At 39.3% G+C, this 19,185-nt stretch overlaps 1 protein-coding gene across 1 annotated transcript in view; it reads right to left on the minus strand.

The window, feature by feature from the left end:
* Positions 1–4,867: 4,867 nt before the first annotated feature.
* Positions 4,868–19,185, minus strand: part of PPP6C (protein phosphatase 6 catalytic subunit) — a 39,085-nt gene continuing 24,767 nt past the window's right edge. Inside the window, exons 3-7 of the mRNA XM_027775600.1 lie at positions 16,674–16,739; positions 14,973–15,114; positions 10,080–10,159; positions 9,534–9,743; positions 4,868–7,587 (exon numbers count right to left, since the gene is read on the minus strand). Of these exons, the coding sequence (XP_027631401.1) occupies positions 7,339–7,587; positions 9,534–9,743; positions 10,080–10,159; positions 14,973–15,114; positions 16,674–16,676 (684 nt within the window). The 5' untranslated portion in view covers positions 16,677–16,739 and the 3' untranslated portion in view covers positions 4,868–7,338. The remainder of the gene's footprint in view (positions 7,588–9,533; positions 9,744–10,079; positions 10,160–14,972; positions 15,115–16,673; positions 16,740–19,185) is intronic.

Raw genomic sequence — 19,185 nt, forward strand, 5'->3', positions numbered from 1 at the left:
CGATTGGGCGTCCAGGCCGTCACGTCCCGCGCTGCCCACCCAGAGGTTTGGTTGAGACTGCCAGTGGCGGCGGAGGTGCCTTAGAGACTGCTTTCAGGGGCGGGGAGACCTGAGCGCCACCGTGTGTCGGAAAGCAGAAACTGCATCTCTGGAGCCAGACACCTGCAGGCAGATTCTCTGGGCTCTGCGTCCTGCATGCCACACACCTGCTGTCGCCCCTGACCTCTGCACCACGCCAAGCACTGCAACTTCCCAAATTCTTCTGGCAGATGCGACTGTGAGGCAGCTCTCCAAAGCAAGTTTCCTTTAGAACCACTTCGAATGAGGTCCTGTGTCTTCATCCTGAAAAAAACAATCTCACAGCTACCCTCATAAAGGATACAGCCAGAAAACTGTAAGAATCGACCAAAATAAAGCATGGTTTGGATGCTCAATCCTCTGCAAAATCACAAGCTTGGGTGCAGGCTTTTAAGAAAGCAAATGATTTTTTTTTTAATTACCATGAAAGAAAAATCAACGCTGCAAACAGAATCGATGCAGTAACTAAAAGCAACGTGTTCCGTTTTGAAAGGCCTAAATAGAAAAGAATTGACCCGTGTGTGCTACCCATCCCGTGATAACTGCAGATGGTTGTACATTTTATATCCGTTAATCAATTTTAAAACAAATTTCACTGCATTTCTTGACAGACCCAAGTATGCAAAACTACCAGCACATAAATACAGTATTTAATTTCCTCTCTACTTTAACAAGGTTGTTCTTGTAAAGGTTCTTGAATATTGTATAAAATAGAGTGGCAAAGCCTCTCATTTCTGTTCTTGTGTATGGTTTTTGTTTGGTAGATCTTTACCATGTTTGGAGTTGGGAGGAGGCATGTGACCTTCTCTTAAGACACTTGCATTTTATTAGAACACATTTTTATGCATCAATAATGTGACAGCCTAGAGGAGTACACACCAACAACAGATGGGGGACAAATCTCTCACTGATTTTCATAAATGGCAAAATTCAGGATACTACAGTTTTTCACAAAACCAAATGTCTTTGGTATAATGAGCTGCCCCCCCCTTTTTAATGGACTGTCTGTCCTTTATTCAGAGATGGTTCTTTTACATCTTCAATGTTAACATTACCTCTCTTGTATGAAATAATAGTGATGATACATTGTCGTAGGACTTTTTAAAAATTATTTTATTATTTAACTACTTACTTTTAATTTGATGAGAGAGGGACAGAGCAAGGGGGGGGGGGTGGTGAGAAAGCAAGCTGCCAGGTTCAGAACTAGAACCATGGTCAGCCAAGTGGGAGTTCAATACCCTTAACTACCACGCCACCTGCCAGCCCCATAGTGGGAAGTTTTAAATAGATTTGACAAGGAAAAAAAATGTTTTTGGACCTTTGTCCCCCAGATTAATATTTTATGAAATCCTAGTCATAAAACCACACATTGCCTCAATCCAACCTAGTTTCAAGCCAGAAAAGAGAAAAAAAAATCAGAATTCTTTGTACCAAAGAGGGCAGGGGACTGGCATCATCAGCTTACCAAGCAATCTTGAAATAACATCTTTTTTTTTTTTTTAAGACTTATTTTATATGGGGACCAGGTGGTGGTTAAGGTGCTGGACATTCCCACATGGCCAACCATGATTTGAGTCTCAAACCTGGTGGCTTGCTTTCTCGCTTTCTCTCTGTATCTCTCTGGTCAAATTAAAATGAATAAATTAATTAATTAAATTTTAAAAAGAATTATTTTACTTTACTTATTTTTCTTCTTCAGTTTGACCAGAGAAAGAGAGAAAGTAAGCCACCAGACTCAGGACTCAACAGAAGTCAGCTGTGTGGGAGTCCAGCACCTTCACCACCACGCCACCTGCTGGTCCTTTTTTTTATTTTTCCGTTAAGGTTTTTGGCACAGGGCACTAGCACATTAGACAGAGACAGAGAGGGAGGGAAAGTGAGAAATCACCCCCTGGGGAGGATGGCCACACTATAATCCCTCCTCCTCCTGGGATTTTGGGCACACATGCACACATGCCTGATCATGAGTTACAGGCTGCTGGGTCCAGGACTTTGAACTGTGATAGGCCATGTGGGAGTTCAGTGCCTTAACCACCATGCAATCTGCCGGACCCCATTTCTTCAAATATTTATTAAAATTCTCTGCCTGGGGGCTGGTGACATGATGTTGAAGATGCTGACTTCCCACAGGGCTGACTGGATTGCATCCTAGCTTGCTTTCTTACCCCTGCCCCCGTCAAATTAAAAAGTAAATAATAAAAACAAAGAACTTTTATTAAAAAAAAAAAAAAATCCTCTGCCAGGGGCCAGTTGGTTGCATGGTGGTTAAAGTGGCTGAATCCAAACATGACCAACCATGAGTTTTGAGTCCTGGAGTTTTGAGTCCTGGACCCAGTGCTTTGAAAAATGCACCAGGTACATGTGCATGTGTTCCTAAAATCCAGGCAGGAGATGGAGAACAACTGCAGCACAGCCATCTTGTCTGGGGGGTGCTTTCTCACCTTCACCATGATGCATAAAAAATGTTCTAGTAAAATTTAAGTCTTAAGAGAAATTTATATGCCTCCTCCAAACATAGAAAGGTCCTTTCTCTCTCCATCAAGTACACGTGCCCAACAGCAAATTGGAGGGTGGGGTAACAACTCTGCCTGCTTTTCAACTTCCATAACTGGCCAACCCTGATACCCAGTAGATACTCTTGTCAGTAGAACTGTGGCATTCGTTTTATATGCCTTCCCAAGAAGTACCCTCAAGCTTTTTCATGTTTTGTCAAAGTTCTACTACTCTTTGGTTGTCTTTTGTTTCTTTATTTTTTAATTTGCTAGAGGGGGCATGCACTTAGCCAGAGAGACAGAGAAAGTGAGAAAGCACCCAGAAGGGGGGGTGGCCATGCTGCAATCTTTTCTACTCTCTCAGGATTTTGTGCGCATCTGTGCGCACAGGGGCCTGGCATGTTTTTCAAGCTGCCAGGTCCAGGACTTGAACCATGCAGTTGGCCACATGGGATCCAACCATCTTAGGTTCTGTCTTTACTGAGTCCTAATATCCCATCATTCCAGTCCACATTTAATTCACACTTCCTCTTTTTTAAGTCTTTCCCGGTTATTCCATGTGACATTGAACACTTCCTTTTCCAAATTCACTGTACTGACAAAAGCTACTCCATGTTAAAAATTAAACATCACCTTTGATTATTCTTCCTGAATATACTGGATTTGGCTAAGTGGTCTATGAGTATGAGCCCTCAAGAAATGGCAGCCGAGACTGGGTGCTTTATGTGAGCTATTTTTAATACCTAGAGCAACCCCATGGTATTCTTTTATTACAGACACAGAAATTTAAGATTCAAAGAATCTAATTTGCTCAGGGTCACACAACTACAATAACCAATACTGCTTAAAATAGAGAGCTTAACATGTACTCTGGTATACCTTACCGGAATTCAAATTCCAGCTCTCCTATGTAACCTTGGACATGTAACCTATCTCCTTCGAACCTGCTTCAACAACAAAGAAAGGTAAGATAGCCATAGACCCACAGTAAGAATGCCACAAAATAGGGCAAGTACAGCATTTAGTTAAGTGTGCTCAGTACAAGTTAGCTGCTATTAGTGCATGGAGAGCTGTACCTAGATCCGATCCCAAAGCCTATACTCTTTCCACTCTTCCATAATACCTCAATGCAGTCTTTTACTCCCCATTCCTAGTTATGTATAAAGCAGAGTGCTGAGAACCATAGTGGTTGCCCAGATACTGAGTAGAATATATTTATGTAGTATTTTTGTTGATACACACAAAATAAATCTGTAAACTTCATGCATTTTTGACTTAAGAAAAAAACCAGAATGATTCGAATCCAGAAGAACCTTACTCTCATGAGGGCAAGAAAGGCTACATATTCACCAAATGGCTGACAAGGAAATAGAAAACAGAACAGGAATAAGGAACCGACCTTCCCCCAAGCATCTAGCATGTTTGGCATCATCCTAGGGCAACTTTCCAAGTGTTCCTTGTGCTTTTTTATTACCGCATGCCTCTTTAGCATCACGGCCCACTGTAAATACAAAATTGAGTTGTGATGATCACAGGGAGGATGGGTCTGGGCACTGGATCCAGGTGCTAACAATAAATACCGCCCTTAAAGAATTGGAACACTTAGCTCAGAGTCAAATGCCAAACAACAGTTAAGTTTCACTTCTGTTTACCAGTCAAGCAACCAAGTGAAGGAATAAGCATTTTTTAATTTAAATTATATTATATAAAACGCTAACTTCTTCTCAGGACATACTACAGACTATGCATAAGATAAAATTATTTTTTGAACAAACTTCCTATAATATTTTTATTAAGTTACACTGAGGGAACATAGCACCTTTCATTCAAAGAAGTGAAGGTGCTTTACAAACATTAGCATTTAAAAAACAATTACATTTAAAAATCTGGATTCTTGCTGTGAAATCTCTTCAACTCCAGATACACAATTTTCTGGAGGCTGACAGAAAGCAATTCTATTTCTGACAATGAAGGAAGCTCAGAAAGAGTCCTGATTTGCTTTCAAAAGACAGGCATTTTCCAAAACCTGGTGCTGGGCTTACAAAGAAAAAAACAGACAAATCTTAATGCAATAAACAATATTTCAAACCTTATTCAAAAGCAGAACCCTGGGTATAAGATGTCAAAATCTCCCAACAGTGCTAGACATCCCAATGGAACTGGAGCGGATGCAGGTTTGCATACCAGATATACTCTATTCAGGCTTTTAGCATCACACCCAAACAAACATATTTAAAGTGGTGAGATTTTTCAGGGAAATGCATTAACCTATTAATAGCTGGGTAAGAGCTTTTCAGCCAAATGTGGAAAGGGAGTAAATGGCAATTCAAAGTAGACAGTTCTCACTAGAGCCTAGGATACTTTATTAGAAACCAAGTATATCATAGGCAAATAAAAATAGTTCTTACCCCCATTAATACAACATAAGAGATTTTACATTCAGCCTAGATACAGGGAGTAACAGATCCTTCTGCCTACAAATCTATGACTTGCAAGTATCTCCACCACGTGGTTACTCTATATAGTACATAGCCCTTATTTATTAGAGGGATCCAAATACTCTTTTTAGGCTTACAAAGTCCAATACATTCACTCTCTCTTCCCTTTACACGTCTAATAGTAAACCTACTTTTTTTTCCATGCAAAGAGCCATTATTCAGTTGAAGAGAAATCAGGCAAAACAGAGATGGCAATTCAGGAATGGACAAAATATTGGCACGTGCCCAACTAGTGACAAACAAACACGATACACCATGACTTAAAAATAAAAGTCACATTACAGGGATAACGAAACAACTACATCAGTCTACGCTAAGGAGTGTCGAATAGGAAGGGAAAACTGAGGATTACCAATTTTATTGGTACAACTTAAAAGCAGTGGAGAGCAAGTGTTTAAATACAATATATGGTAACAGGAAAAAAAAAAATACTGCGAGAGCTGTTCAAAGACCACACGAAGTTGTCTGTATCATTTGTTTCCAGTGTTTCACAATTAGTAAAATACATAGCTACATATCCCTGTAAGATAAAAATACCTCTCCACCTGAATTACACTGGGGTCAAGGCAGGAACACAAAGCTACTGACCCAACATCAGTTCAAGTGTACGCAGCAAAGTCTTAGCCACTTCTTTCATATAGCTATACAATTAAAACTATGCAAGGAGTCAGGTGGCTGGGGAAATTTTAAATCAAAACAGTATTGTGCTCATTCAATAAAAGAAAAACCCTGATGAAAAAATATGTGCCAAGAAGCTTAGACTATAAAGATTTTTATTGCATTTTTTTTAGGTAACCTGGAAGTTCTTATCCTGAAGGGGAAAAGTTGGTTTTCAAAACTACCTGAACAAATGCTAAAGTGCTTTATTAATTGGCTGGCTTCACTAGGATTTCCTGGAATGGCAAAAATAAATTATAGTAGTAAAGGGATACCAACTATTTCACAAAATGATACATTCCAACATCATTTATGACCACAGTCATAAGAGATACTGGAACACCTGTCCTTATTAAGTGGACAGTTGCATATCAAGAACTGATCATCACAACCCTTTGGATATTCAAATTACTTACACAAAGCTGAAATATGGTATCACAGACCTTTACAGAAATGGACAATTTGTTTCTTTCTATATTTTAAATGTTTCAGATTACAGTTCACAAATACTAGAGTCCTGACTTTCAACCTTTCCAGTTGTAGTTAAAAATGAACACTTTCTAAAAGTTAAGGTCAAGTGTTACAGCAAGAGAATGATTCCTATTGAAAAGTACATAGATTTTACTTAATGATACTCATGATAGGTTGTAAACTAGATTGATCACATTCTATTCAACTGGTATCAAATAAACACATCAGCATTACAAGTATTAAATGTTTTTCTATTACTATAGAGAATATAAACCAAAACATTAATATGGCAGTTATGTTCTTTAGGCACAGTTTAGTGATTTTTTTAAAAAATAAATACTATTGAATTTCAATTTAATTTTAAACTCAATAACCAAATGATCAAGAACTCTGATTAGGAAAAAAACAATAACTGTAAGCTAACAATGTAGGCTGTTTAAAATTTCTAACTCAACCTATCTGGGTTTTAAGATTACTTTATTAAAAAATACAAGGAATCTGAAAAAGGATCAATACAATTATCTTAATGTACAAAGTCATAAGCTATAGCAGTTTTTAACTAAAATTTAAAAACACAACAAGGAGGGCAGCCCTTTAGACCAATTTATTTTATATCCATTTAAAATATCATCCAACAAAGGACAATGAAGTTTACAGCTGGGACAGGTATACATAACTCGAGGCATTTGAAGTCCATCGTGCCCAATGAATAACAACTTTGCTGCTGAAATTTCTTAAAACTTACCAAGCTAAAACCAAGGCTGAATGATACAAAAGGAGAAGTATTTCAGTGTAATCTGTCAATTGGCTTTTTTTTTTTAAAAAAAGGAAACATATCCTGTTTCCCCAGACCAGTAAATAAGCAAGAGCTACATGCAGCAGTGTGATTATTGACATTTCTCAAGTCTTCTCAAATGAGTCCAAGGTAGGGGTGGGGTGGGGAGAAAATTGATAGAAAAACATTGCTATAGACACCGTAACAAACAATAAATTTAGATAATTTAAAATAAGAAAAAAAAAAAAGGCAAGAGGCAGCATTTCAGCAGCAAAGTGCTCAATAAAAAGTATACTGTAGAGGATAATACAAGAAAATTGGGGTAAGAAGAGGGCAGAAAAATGGATCAGCAGAATGGGCGAAGGCCTCAAAGGAAATACGGCGTCGTAGTTCTGGGAGGAATAACACGTTCTGAATCTGGAACTGCCCGGAATAACTTTGGTTCTCTTGTATTTACATCTTTGAAGACCATGATTGAAGCAATATTTCCACAACGATAGCAGTAATTAGGAGCAGACCATACTGTTACCAGCTTCTCATCAAACATGAATTTATAGCCTTCGTGCACTAGTTGATGTGCTCTGCAGATGAGTTTTAAGTTGTTGATATGAACAAACTGCAATTTAGAAAGGTTTTGTAAGTACTCAGTACATTTTTCTAACTCAGCCTTCATATATAAGAAAATAATAACTTAAGTATTAAAGTTATCACTAAAGTTCTCAAGATTATAAAGCCCATTCGACCTAACCATCTCAATAAGTTCAGGCAAACAGCATTTGGTCCTCATCAGTCACAGAGCTATAGAACTCATACAATCACAGAATTATTAACAGAAGTTTCTGAAAGGGAAAAAAAGTATTCTAAACGTACTATCAGATATGAAACACAGTTTTGGTTTTTATGATTTAATATTTTTTAGAGAGATTTTTGCTCTAGGGCGCATGCACTCGCTGGAAAGACAAAGACAGAAGGCGAGAAATCACTCCCTGGGGGGATGACCACGCTGCAAGCCCTTCCCCTCCGTTCTCTCCTTGGGATTGTGAAAACACACACACACACACACACACACACACACACACACACACACACACACGGGCCTGGCTTGAGTTTTAAGCCGCCAGGTCCAGGACTCAAACTGCAGTCAACTACGTGGGAGTCCAGAGACATAACCATGACTCCATCTGCTGGTCCCTATGATTTAATAATAAAGACATTGTAGGGGTCGACAGGTGGTGTGGTGGTTGGGGGCGCTGGACTCCCATGTGGCCGACTGTACTTCAGAACTGATAGCTTGCTTTCTCACTTTCCCTCTCTCACTCTTACTCTGTCCCTTTATGGTCAAGTAAGAAAGAAAGAAGGAAAGAGAGAGAGAAAGAAAGAAAAAGAAAGTAAGTTCAGTCCTTGCAATAATTCTGAAAGATATTATCTTTTTTTTTTAGATTTATTTAATTCCATTTGTTATTATTATTATTATTTAATTTGACCAGAGAGAGAAAGAGACAGAGAAAGCGAGAAATTATGCCGTCAGGTCTAGGACTCGAACTGTGGTCAACATGTGAGAATCCAGTGCCTGTATCCGCTACGCCACCTGCCGGCCCCAATATCATCCTTCTTTTGCAACTGAAGGAGACAAAGAAAATCCCAGCTGGATAAATAACTGACCTAAATTAACCTGCACCAATGGGATTAGAACTCAGTTCTGACTCCAGCATACTAGAGCACTTTCCAAAATTAGGTTCTCATTTGCACTTATATGTCTATGTTTAACTGTAAATTGCCGAACTTCAAGAAGTTGCCCATCTAGGGACCAGCAGTTGGCATAATGGCTATGTTGCTGAACTCCCATGTAGTTGACCACGGATTGAGGCCTGGACCCAGTGGTTTAAACTCACACCAGGTGCGTGTGTGTGCGTGCCCAAGATCCCGAGAGGATAATGGAGAAGGGATTGCAGTGTGGTCATCCCCACTGGGGGGTGATTTCTTGCTTTCGGTCTGTCTCTGTCTGTCTGGTGAGTGCATGTACCCTATAGCAAAAAACCTCTCCAAAAAGAGAAGAAAAGAAAAAAACAAAGAAGTTGCTTATCTTGCCCCAGCAATCTTAAAACGTTAACTATAGTATGTGAAAGAAAAAATTCTGGGGCTAAGTGGCATGGTCGTTAAGCTATCACATGGCTGACTGCGGTTCAAGTGTCAGACCTGATGGCTTGCTTTCTTACTTTCTCTCTCTCTCTCTTTCTCCAGTCCAATTGAAAAACAATAATAATAATAATAATAATAATAATAATAATTAAAAGTAAATAAAATAATTAAAAAACAAAAAGAGTAAAACCACTTATTTTGCATATATCAACAAGTGAATGCTGGACTAGGTGCTTTCATTATGTGATCTCATTTAACCATTAACAAAAACATATACGAGTAAACCTGACTAGAAATTTGATAGCCATGGCCACTACAGTTTGAGGAAACGAGATTGCTAAGTTTGTTACCTAGGGCCACCACAGTTCTGCTAATAGCCCGTTAACAAATAAGAAGACATTTTTCTAAAAATGTTGGCTTTACCTCATTTGTGACTTTTGCTCCAAATAGCCAACCTGCTCCTCGGGGACTGATTGCCCAAGTATCCACATCTTCAGGGTCTGACCAAACCAGATCACAAAATGCTCCTTTATGAGGAATTTCCTGATTCCGTTCAATGGTTCGAATTTGATCCAGTGTTTTAATATCAGGAGATAAACCACCATGAACACACAAAATCTGCTCATCTATTAACTAGTGAAAAAGAGTAATAAAGAATTGAACATACAATAGTAACTAAATTGTATCTAAATTCATCAATATCAAAAATATCAGTATAATTGAAATGACAGATAAAATAATGCAAAGTATAACTGGCAAGAAAGTACTTGAGGCTTTAAAAAGATTCACATAGGAGCCAGCTGGTGGCATGGTGGTAAGGTGCTGGACTTCCCACATGGCTGACCATGGTTCAAGTCCCGGACCTGGTGGCTTGCTTTCTTATTTTCCTTTCCTCTCTGGTAAACTCACATGAAATGAAAATAATAATAAATAATTCTTAAAAAAAAAAAAAAATTCATATAAACTTACAGCTGCTACTGTGAGCATGTCAAAAACTTTGGTACAGTATCTCCAGGCGTTAGCATTTCCATATTTGGTTTGGCACTCATCTGTGAAAAAATAGCAAGTTCTCATTAATGAATTTTTGACTGCCAATAAAAATAAACAATATATTCAATTGCTTATTGAATATAACTGTAAAGCAGCCTCAGTAAAACAGAAATTCAGATTAAACTAGGATGGCAAGTTACAACACATTGTTAGCCCCAGCAAGCCTTCCGCATATAGTCAAATGAAAATCAGTGCTATATATTAAGTTGTTCGGAAAGTCATGACTGTTTTTCTATGCAAAAATGCATCATGACTTTCCTGATAACCCAATATATGTACGTCCATATCCTAAGGATATGGGTTTTTCATTCCACAAACAGCCCTAAGAAGTGGCTAAAATTATTGGCCAAAATGCTACCATCAGAGTTAATTACTAATTTCACACAATCTAAAGGAAATACTTTTGGCAGTTACATTAATGCTAGGCAATTCTATCAAAAAAATATCAATTTATTTAGTGCAACTCTCTTATCCTAATGGGTGATCAAATTGGATTATAGGACTTAATTACTGGAGCATGGGTAATTCCCATTTCAACATTTCTTGAGCCTAAAGTGTCTCTTCTGAACTTTTTTTTGCAAATTATACAAGTAAATACTTGAGCTCCACTAGGATAAACTGGAGTCAACACTGAAGACAGACTGCCTATCAAGTTTTCATGTATCTACAATTTGAACTCTCTCTCTACTCCCTATGCACTTAATAGAGTTCATATCTCTCTTCAATTAACACCATGAAATTCTCCTCTTTGGCTACTTACTAAATTTTAGAAAAAAAAATCACAGGTCACTACTGCCTCAAGTGCAGCTAAAAATGATACATGAAAGATTATAGGTTATAATCAAGCAGTGTGATTTTCTAAATTATAAGTCTATGTAAGACAAGATCCTTATGTCGACTTGCCATGATAAAGCTCTAACACTGCTCTAACACTGAGCTCAGTTTGCAGGCAGAAATCTTGTATTTTTAAAATTTATTTATTCATTCATTTTTTAAAAGAATCATTTATTTAGTTCCACTTGTTATTTTTTTAAGAATTATTTATTTATTTTAATTTGACCAAAGAGGGATAGAGTGAAAGAACAAGCAAGCGAGAAAGGAAGCCACCAGGTCCAGGACTCGAACCATAGTCAGCCATGTGGGAATCCAGCATCCTTACCACCACGCCACTTGCAGGACCATATTCATTAATTTATTTTAATTTGACCAGAGAGGTGGAGGGGGGCAAGAGAGAGAGAGAGAGAGAGAGAGAGAAAGAGAGAGAGAGAGTGAGAAAGTGATAAAGCAAACCACAAGTTCTGGTACTCGAACTGTGGATGACCATGAGGAAGTGCCCAGTGCCTTAAACACCACACTACCTGCTGGCTCCAAAACCTTGATTTTTTTTTTCAAGTTTCTTTCTTTCTTTCATAAGGAAGAGAAACAGAGAAAGAGAATACATCCCCAGCAAGGTCTTGATGACACCATCTACACCCAGCTTCAGCCAGTCCCAGACATACATGTCCCATACAGCACATCTGGGGGATCATGGACATATATGTGCCCAGCAACTGAGGGAGGTCTCCAGTGATGAGCGTGGATGTGTGTCAATCTCTAAGTGTCACGTTTTACCACTGTGCCACTGTCTGGCCCCAGAAACTCTGTATTTTTAATCTTCACATCGGCAAAGCATTTAGTTAATAATAATGCCCAGTATATGGTTATCAGTGTGACCTGAAGACCCAATATAATTAATAGGCATAATAAATATTTTATTACTTTAAAATCAATATAAACCCCATTATAACTACAAGTATGTCATTCTTTTTTTTTTTTTTTTTTTTTGGAGAGGTTTTTTTGCTATAGGGCATGTGCGCTTGCCAGAAAGACAGAGAGAGACAGAGAGACGGAAAGCGAGAAATCACCCCCCGGGGGGATGGCCACGCTGCAATCCCTTCTCCTTTCTCCTCTCGGGATCTTGGGCACGCACGCACACACGCCAGGTGTGAGTTTAAGCCACCAGGTCCAGGACTTGAACTGCGGTTGACTACATGGGAGTCCAGCGACATAGCCATTATGTTAACTGCCAGTCCCAAAAGTATGTCATTCTTGAGGAGCTACTGGGCTTTTATTATACAAATCAAAAACTCACTAGGTGAACACAGCTTTAAGAACAAGTAAATTCAGGGGACCAGCAGTTAGCATAATGGCTACGTTACTGGACTCCTATGTGGTCGACCGCGGTTCAAGTCCCAGACCAGTGACTTAGACTCACTCCAGGCACATATACATGCATGTCCGAGATCCCAAGAGAAAGGAGGAGAAGGGATTGTGGCATGGCCATCCTCCCTGGGTGGTGATTTCATACCTTTTGTTTCTGTGTCTCTCTCTTCCTTTCTGGAGAGCCGCACATGCCCTATACCAAAAACTTCTTGTAATACAATTAAGACATCTTAAAAATGTCCTCATTCCTTTCCTTTTCTTTTCCCTTTTGACCTACATCAATGAATGCTAGTCAAAATCTGGAGTATCATAACATGCATATATACATATAACATTAGCCATGTGCATGTACTAATCATGTATCACTGAATGACAGGGATACATTCTCTAAAATGTTTTCTTCAGTGATTCTGTCACTTCAAGGAGCTTCCTAGTATAAAACTTTTACAGAAATAGTATTTTACTGTTTTTGTTTTTAGTATTTAGTGTACTTGCCAGAGGGTTGAGAGGATCACTTCCCAGGGGGAATGACCACACTGCAATCCTTTCTGCTCCACCTTTTGGGATTCTGGGCACACATGCACACAAGCCTGGCATGATCTTCAAGCCACTGGGTCCAGTACTCAAACTGTACCGTTGGCCACATGGGATCCAGCCACCTCAAAAGCTATGCCACCTGCTGGTCTAGCAGCTATTTTATTTTTAGTAACCTGATGTCTACTTCTGACCCCTAAGTTCTAGCATTCTCTGGGTTGAACACACAGAGATATATGTAAAAGAATGTGTAAAAGCAACTTAAAAACTCCTGTGTCAGTAGTAGCAGATGGTGTAGTGGTTATGTTACTGGACTCCCACATGGCCAGCCATAGTTTGAGTCCTGGACTCACTGGCTTGAAACTCATGCCAGCACACGAGCACGCCTGCCCAAGATCCAGGAAGAAGAATGGAAGAGAGGGAATTACAAGCATTTCCATCCCCCCTGGGGGGTGATTTCTCACTTTCCCTCTTACTGTGTCTGTCTCTGTCTCTCTCTTTCTCTCTCCGGTAGTGCACATGCTCTCAGGCAAATATCTGTATTTAAAAAAATAAAAAAAAGAATTCCTATGTCTACTGACAGAAGTGACTGATAAAATCAATTAACAGTACATCTGTGCAGCATAATATGATACAGCCATAAAAATAATAGTATCAATGAAGTGAAAATACTGGTCATAACAAATCAGTAAGTGAAAACAGAAGGTATGATTCCATTTTACAGTGCATGTGTTCTACATATCCGGGGGAGGAGGGCTTCGAAATAATTCATGAAAAATGCATGCTATAAAAATATATAGCATGAGTTTTGGAAAAAAATACTTTTTTTGGAGAGGTTTTTGCTATAGGGCATGTGCGCTCGTCAGAAAGACAGAGAAAAAGAGAGACAGAAAGCGAGAAATCACCCCCCAGGGGGGATGGCCATGCTGCAATCCCTTCTCCTCCATCCTCCTCTCGGGATCTTGGGCACGCATGCTCAGCATGAGTTTAAGTCACCGGGTCCAGGATTCAAACCATGGTCGACTACATGTGAGTCCAGTGACATAGCCATTACACCATCTTCTGGTCCGTATTGAAAATTTTTTTTGTCCCAAAATAAACTCTATAGTTTAATTCCACTTTGTAAGTTGCCAGAGGGCATGTGTGCTCTGAATAGAGAGAGGAAGAGAAAAATAAAGCACCTCCTCCACGGGGTATGGTCACATCACAATTCCTTCTCCTGCATTTCTTTCTTTTCAGGATTTTGAGTACGCTACACACGTGCACTCGGCAAGCTTTACCAAGCCACCGGGTCTGGAATTCAAACCATGTGACTGATCATGTGGGATTCAGCCACATTAATCACTATGCCACCAGCTGGCCCAATTTCATTTTTCTTTTTTTCTTTTTTCTTTTTTTTTAGAGGTTTTTGCTATAAAGCACATGTGCTTGCCAGAAAGACAGAGACAGCAGAAATCGAGAAATCACCCCCCCTCCGGGGGGGGATGGCTATGCCGCAATCCCTTCTCTCCATTCTCCTCTTAGAATCTTAGGCACGCACACATGTGCGCCCGGCATGAGTTTAAGCCACCAGGTCCGGGACTTGACCTGTAGTCAACTACATGGGAGTCCAGCCACATAGCCATTATGCCAACTGCTGATCCCCTAATTTCATTTTTCTACATACTTTTGAAGTCCTTTCATATATATTCCCCCATTACACACACACACACACAAGATGACTTTCAAATTTAGTGTTCAGAAAGTTCACTTTCAGCAGATTCTAGAATCCTATCTCAAAAGATTTTGATGATCAGGTTTGAGGTGGGGCCCAGCAATCTACTTTTTACAAACGCCCAGGTGATTCATAAGGTAAACTGAAGATTACACTTGGAGGTACTGATACAGAAAGACGTACATCAAAAATTTAACAGTGATCTTCTCTCCATGGTAAGATTTTCAATTGGCTGGTGGAATGAGGGTGTTAAACAGGAAGAAGTGAAAAGCAAAACACATAAAATACATGTTTGACTTCTGCAGCTTTTATTCTAAAGAACAAAGTAAAATAACAGAGAATCATAGAAACAGAAGTCTTACCATAAAATCCATAAACCTGTGTTATTTGTCTACTCTCATGATTTCCTCGCAAAAGTGTAATGCGATCAGGCCATTTTGCCTTTAGTGCAAGAAGGTAAGTGAAGGTCTCCAAACTGTAGTAACCTCTGTCTACAAAATCACCCTATAAGGTAAAAGTTTACAGTTACAAACAAGACAATAGCCACAATACTCTTAAAATTATACCAAAGTGCACAAACTCAAAAGACACAACCACAATAACAATAAAGAGATACATACTGAATTATGTAGAAGTTTGATTTTAACAAAAAATGCAAATGACAGTACTATTTTCTATTAATATTTCTACTAAATTTTTGTACTATACTTAAAATTCAAGAGAGGGCTGCAGAAATCTGCTATGCAATTCTCTCTAGGATTTTCCTTGAAAGGCCATCACTTCTTCAATTCTCTATTGCCTATATTAACAGATATTAGTAAAAGGTCATAGGTAGATCAATCATATTTTAATTTAAACTTTAAAGATTATCTTAAAACAAATAAAAACAAATGTTATAACAGCGTTCTAGGTTCAGTGTTGTATTTGACAACTGTATCTGATGACACACTATTTACACTTCTTATGAATGTCTGACCCGGGCCAGCATTACACCAATGGGAAAAAAGTAAAAGAACAGGAAGGTGCCCAGAAATTTTTGGGAGTAATGATAATGACAGAAGAAGTCAGAAAAAGTTCAACAGGTAATAGAACATTCCAAAAGGAAAGGAAGCAAACATCAACTTAATGTCAAGTATACATGTGTATATATTCAACCATTCAAGAATTAATGGGAGATGGGACCAGCAGTTAGCGTAATGGCTATGTTGCTGGACTCCCACGTAGTCGACCGTGGTTCGTATCCTGGACCCGGTGGCTTAAAACTCACGCCAGGCACGTGTGCGTGCGTGCCCAAGAACCTGAGAGGAGAACGGAGAAGGGATTGCGGCGTGGCCATCCCTCCTAGGGGGTGATTTCTCGCTTTCTGTCTCTCTGTCTCTCTCTGTCTGTCTGGCAAGCGCACACGCCCTATAGCAAAAACCTCTCTAAAAATAATTAATTAATTAATTAATTAATTAATTTAAAAAAAAAAAAGAATTAACGGGAGATGGGACCAGCAGTTGGTGTAATGGCTATGTCGCTGGACTGCCATGTAGTTTGACTTGACCGTGGTTCGAGTCCAGGACCTGGTGGCTTAAACTCACACTGGGCACGAGTGTGTACATGCCCAAGATCCTGAGAGGAGAATGGAGGAGAAGGGATTGCAGCATGGCCATCCCCCAAGGGGATGATTTCTCGCTTTCTATCTCTCTATTTCTGTCTGTCTGGCGAGCGCTAACCTATCCCCAACAATGGGAAAAAAACCAAAAAAACCAAAAAACAAAACAAAAAAAAAATCTCCAAGAATTAATGGGAGATGAAAATGATGTTCAAAAAGTTTGATAAAAGAACAGTAAATTGAAAATGTATACCTTATAACCATGATTCTGGACTTTTATTCTACCCAACCATTACTGATAGTTTTAACTCAGTCCTATCTGTATGATGGTTTACTATAGCAATTATTTTCAACTAGAGGACAAAGCAAAAAACAGAATCACCTTTTCATATATTTAAAATATAACTGTTACTTAACAAGGAAAGTATTATGCAATGTACTATATATGTCACTGTTATTTACATACCATAAATATGTAGTTCGTGTCAGGAACCTGACCTCCAGTTCTGAACAGTTCACAAAGGTCATAAAACTATAAAAGAAAGGCAAGAAATGCTGATTACAAATCCCTATTAAGGAATAAAATAAAACTGAGAGCGAAGTGTATAAAGAAGCAGTTGATTGGGATCAGCAGATGGCGTAACAATTATATTGCTGAACTTTCACATAGTTGACCGTGATTTGAGTCCTGGACCCAGTGGCTTAAAACTCACACCTGAGGGACCAGCTGTTGGCATAATGGCTATGTTGCTGGACTCCCATGTAGTAGACCGTGGTTTGAATCCCGGACCCGGTGGCTTAAACTCACACCAGGTACATGTGTGTGTGTGCCCAAGATTCTAAGAGGAGAATGGAGAAGAAGGGATTGCGGTGTGGCCATCCCCCCTGGGGGGGTGGTGGTGGTGATTTCTCGCTTTCTGTCTCTCTTTCTGGCGAGCGCACGTGCCCTATAGCAAAAAAAAAAAAGAAAGAAAAGAAAAAAAAGAAAAGAAACCTCATGCTGGGCTGGGCGTGTGTGCGTGTGTGCCCAAAATCCCAAGAGGAGAATGGAGGAGAAGGGATTGCAGCATGGTCATCCCCCCGGGGTGTAATTATTTCTCGCTTTCTCTCTCTCTGTCTCTCTGGAAAGCACATGAGCCCTATAGAAAAATATCTCTTTTAAAAAGGCAGTTAAGAGGATTCCAAATATTTATGTTCTATTTTTTTTTTTAAATAAAAAATAGAAGCAAAAATATCAAGCACACAGTTCCCAAGCCTTAAAATAGCAGTAAATAGGAGCCAGTAGGTGATGTGGTGGTTAAGGCACTGGATGCTCCCACATGGCTGACCATGATTCAAGTTTGGGACTTGGTTGCTTGCTTTCTCGCTTTCCTTTCTCTCTCTCTCTCTCTCTCTCTCTCTCTCTCTCTCTGGTCAAATTAAAAGAATGAATAAATAAATAAAATTAAATAATTCTTAAAAAAAAAAGGCAGTAAATAAAATTCACAGTTACAGTAAAGTCATTCCTAGGTTAACAATATTATAGGTCCCCCCTTTAAAATTTCTTTCATACATCACCCCATCTATATTTATTGAGAATTCTAAAATCATTTATCAGCTATCTAACTTCTCAATAAGCTAACCTAACCACTCTATCCATATTCTGCATCATTTTTTTGCTTTTTTAGAGAGGTTTTTGTTATAGGGTGTGTGCACTCACCGAGAAGAGAGAGAGAGAGAGAGAGAGAGCGCGCGCAAGAAATAACCCCCTAGGGGAATGGCCATGCTGCAATCCCTTTTCCTGCATTCTCCTCACAGGATTCCAGGCATGCACGTACACACGCCTCGCGTGAATTTTAAGATGCTGGGTCCAGGACTCAAACCACACTTGACTATGTAGGAGTCCAGCGACAATACGATTACACCATCTGCTGGTCCCTCTGCATCTATTTTAATGAGACAAAAGATAAGAAAACAAATAACAAACATTTTTTAAATGAACTTACAATACACTTTACAGTGTCATAAACTGCAGATCAAATAACCTTCCTATACTCTATTGACCCTCAGGTGCCATAGTCACGGAGTATTTTTCTTTTCCTTTTTTTTCCCCTTAAGAATTATTTATTTAATTCCATTTGTTTTTTGGTTTGTCTGTTTGTTTGTTAATTTGACCAGAGAGAGAAAAAGAGAAGGGGAAAGTGAGAAAACAAGCCACCAGGTCTGGGACTCGAACCGCAGTCAGTCGCGTGGGATCCAGCGCCTTTAACACCGCTGCACCACCTGCCGGCCCATGGAGGATTTTCTTTGTCTTTTCTCTTTTTTTTTTTTTTAAAGAATTATTTATTTAATTCCATTTGTTTTTTGGTTTGTCTGTTTGTTTGTTAATTTGACCAGAGAGAGAGAGAGAGAGAGAGAGAGAGAGAGAGAGAGAGAGAGAGAGAGAGAGAGAGAGAGAGAGAGAGAGAGAGAGAGAGAGAGAGAGAGAGAGAGAGAGAGAGAGAGAGAGAGAGAGAGAGAGAGAGAGAGAGAGAGAGAGAGAGAGAGAGAGAGAGAGAGAGAGAGAGAGAGAGAGAGAGAGAGAGAGAGAGAGAGAGAGAGAGAGAGAGAGAGAGAGAGAGAGAGAGAGAGAGAGAGAGAGAGAGAGAGAGAGAGAGAGAGAGAGAGAGAGAGAGAGAGAGAGAGAGAGAGAGAGAGAGAGAGAGAGAGAGAGAGAGAGAGAGAGAGAGAAAGCCACCAGGTCCAGGACTTGAACCGTGGTTGCCCATGTGGGAGTGTCCAGCGCCTTAGCCACCACACCACCTGCTGGTCCTTCAAGGAGCATTTTATTAATACAGGAAACTATATTTCATCATATTCTATTTGAATGAAAATTGGTAACTGACAAATTGTTCATTTGGTATACACTTCAGTCTATTAGATTATCCTAATCCTAAAGAGTACTTTATAGAAACTGGGGGCCAGCAGGTAGCATGGTAGTTAAGATGCTGGACTTTTTT

This window comes from Tupaia chinensis, unplaced genomic scaffold, assembly GCF_000334495.1.
Source record: "Tupaia chinensis unplaced genomic scaffold, TupChi_1.0 Scaffold000575_1, whole genome shotgun sequence".
NCBI lineage: Eukaryota > Metazoa > Chordata > Mammalia > Scandentia > Tupaiidae > Tupaia > Tupaia belangeri.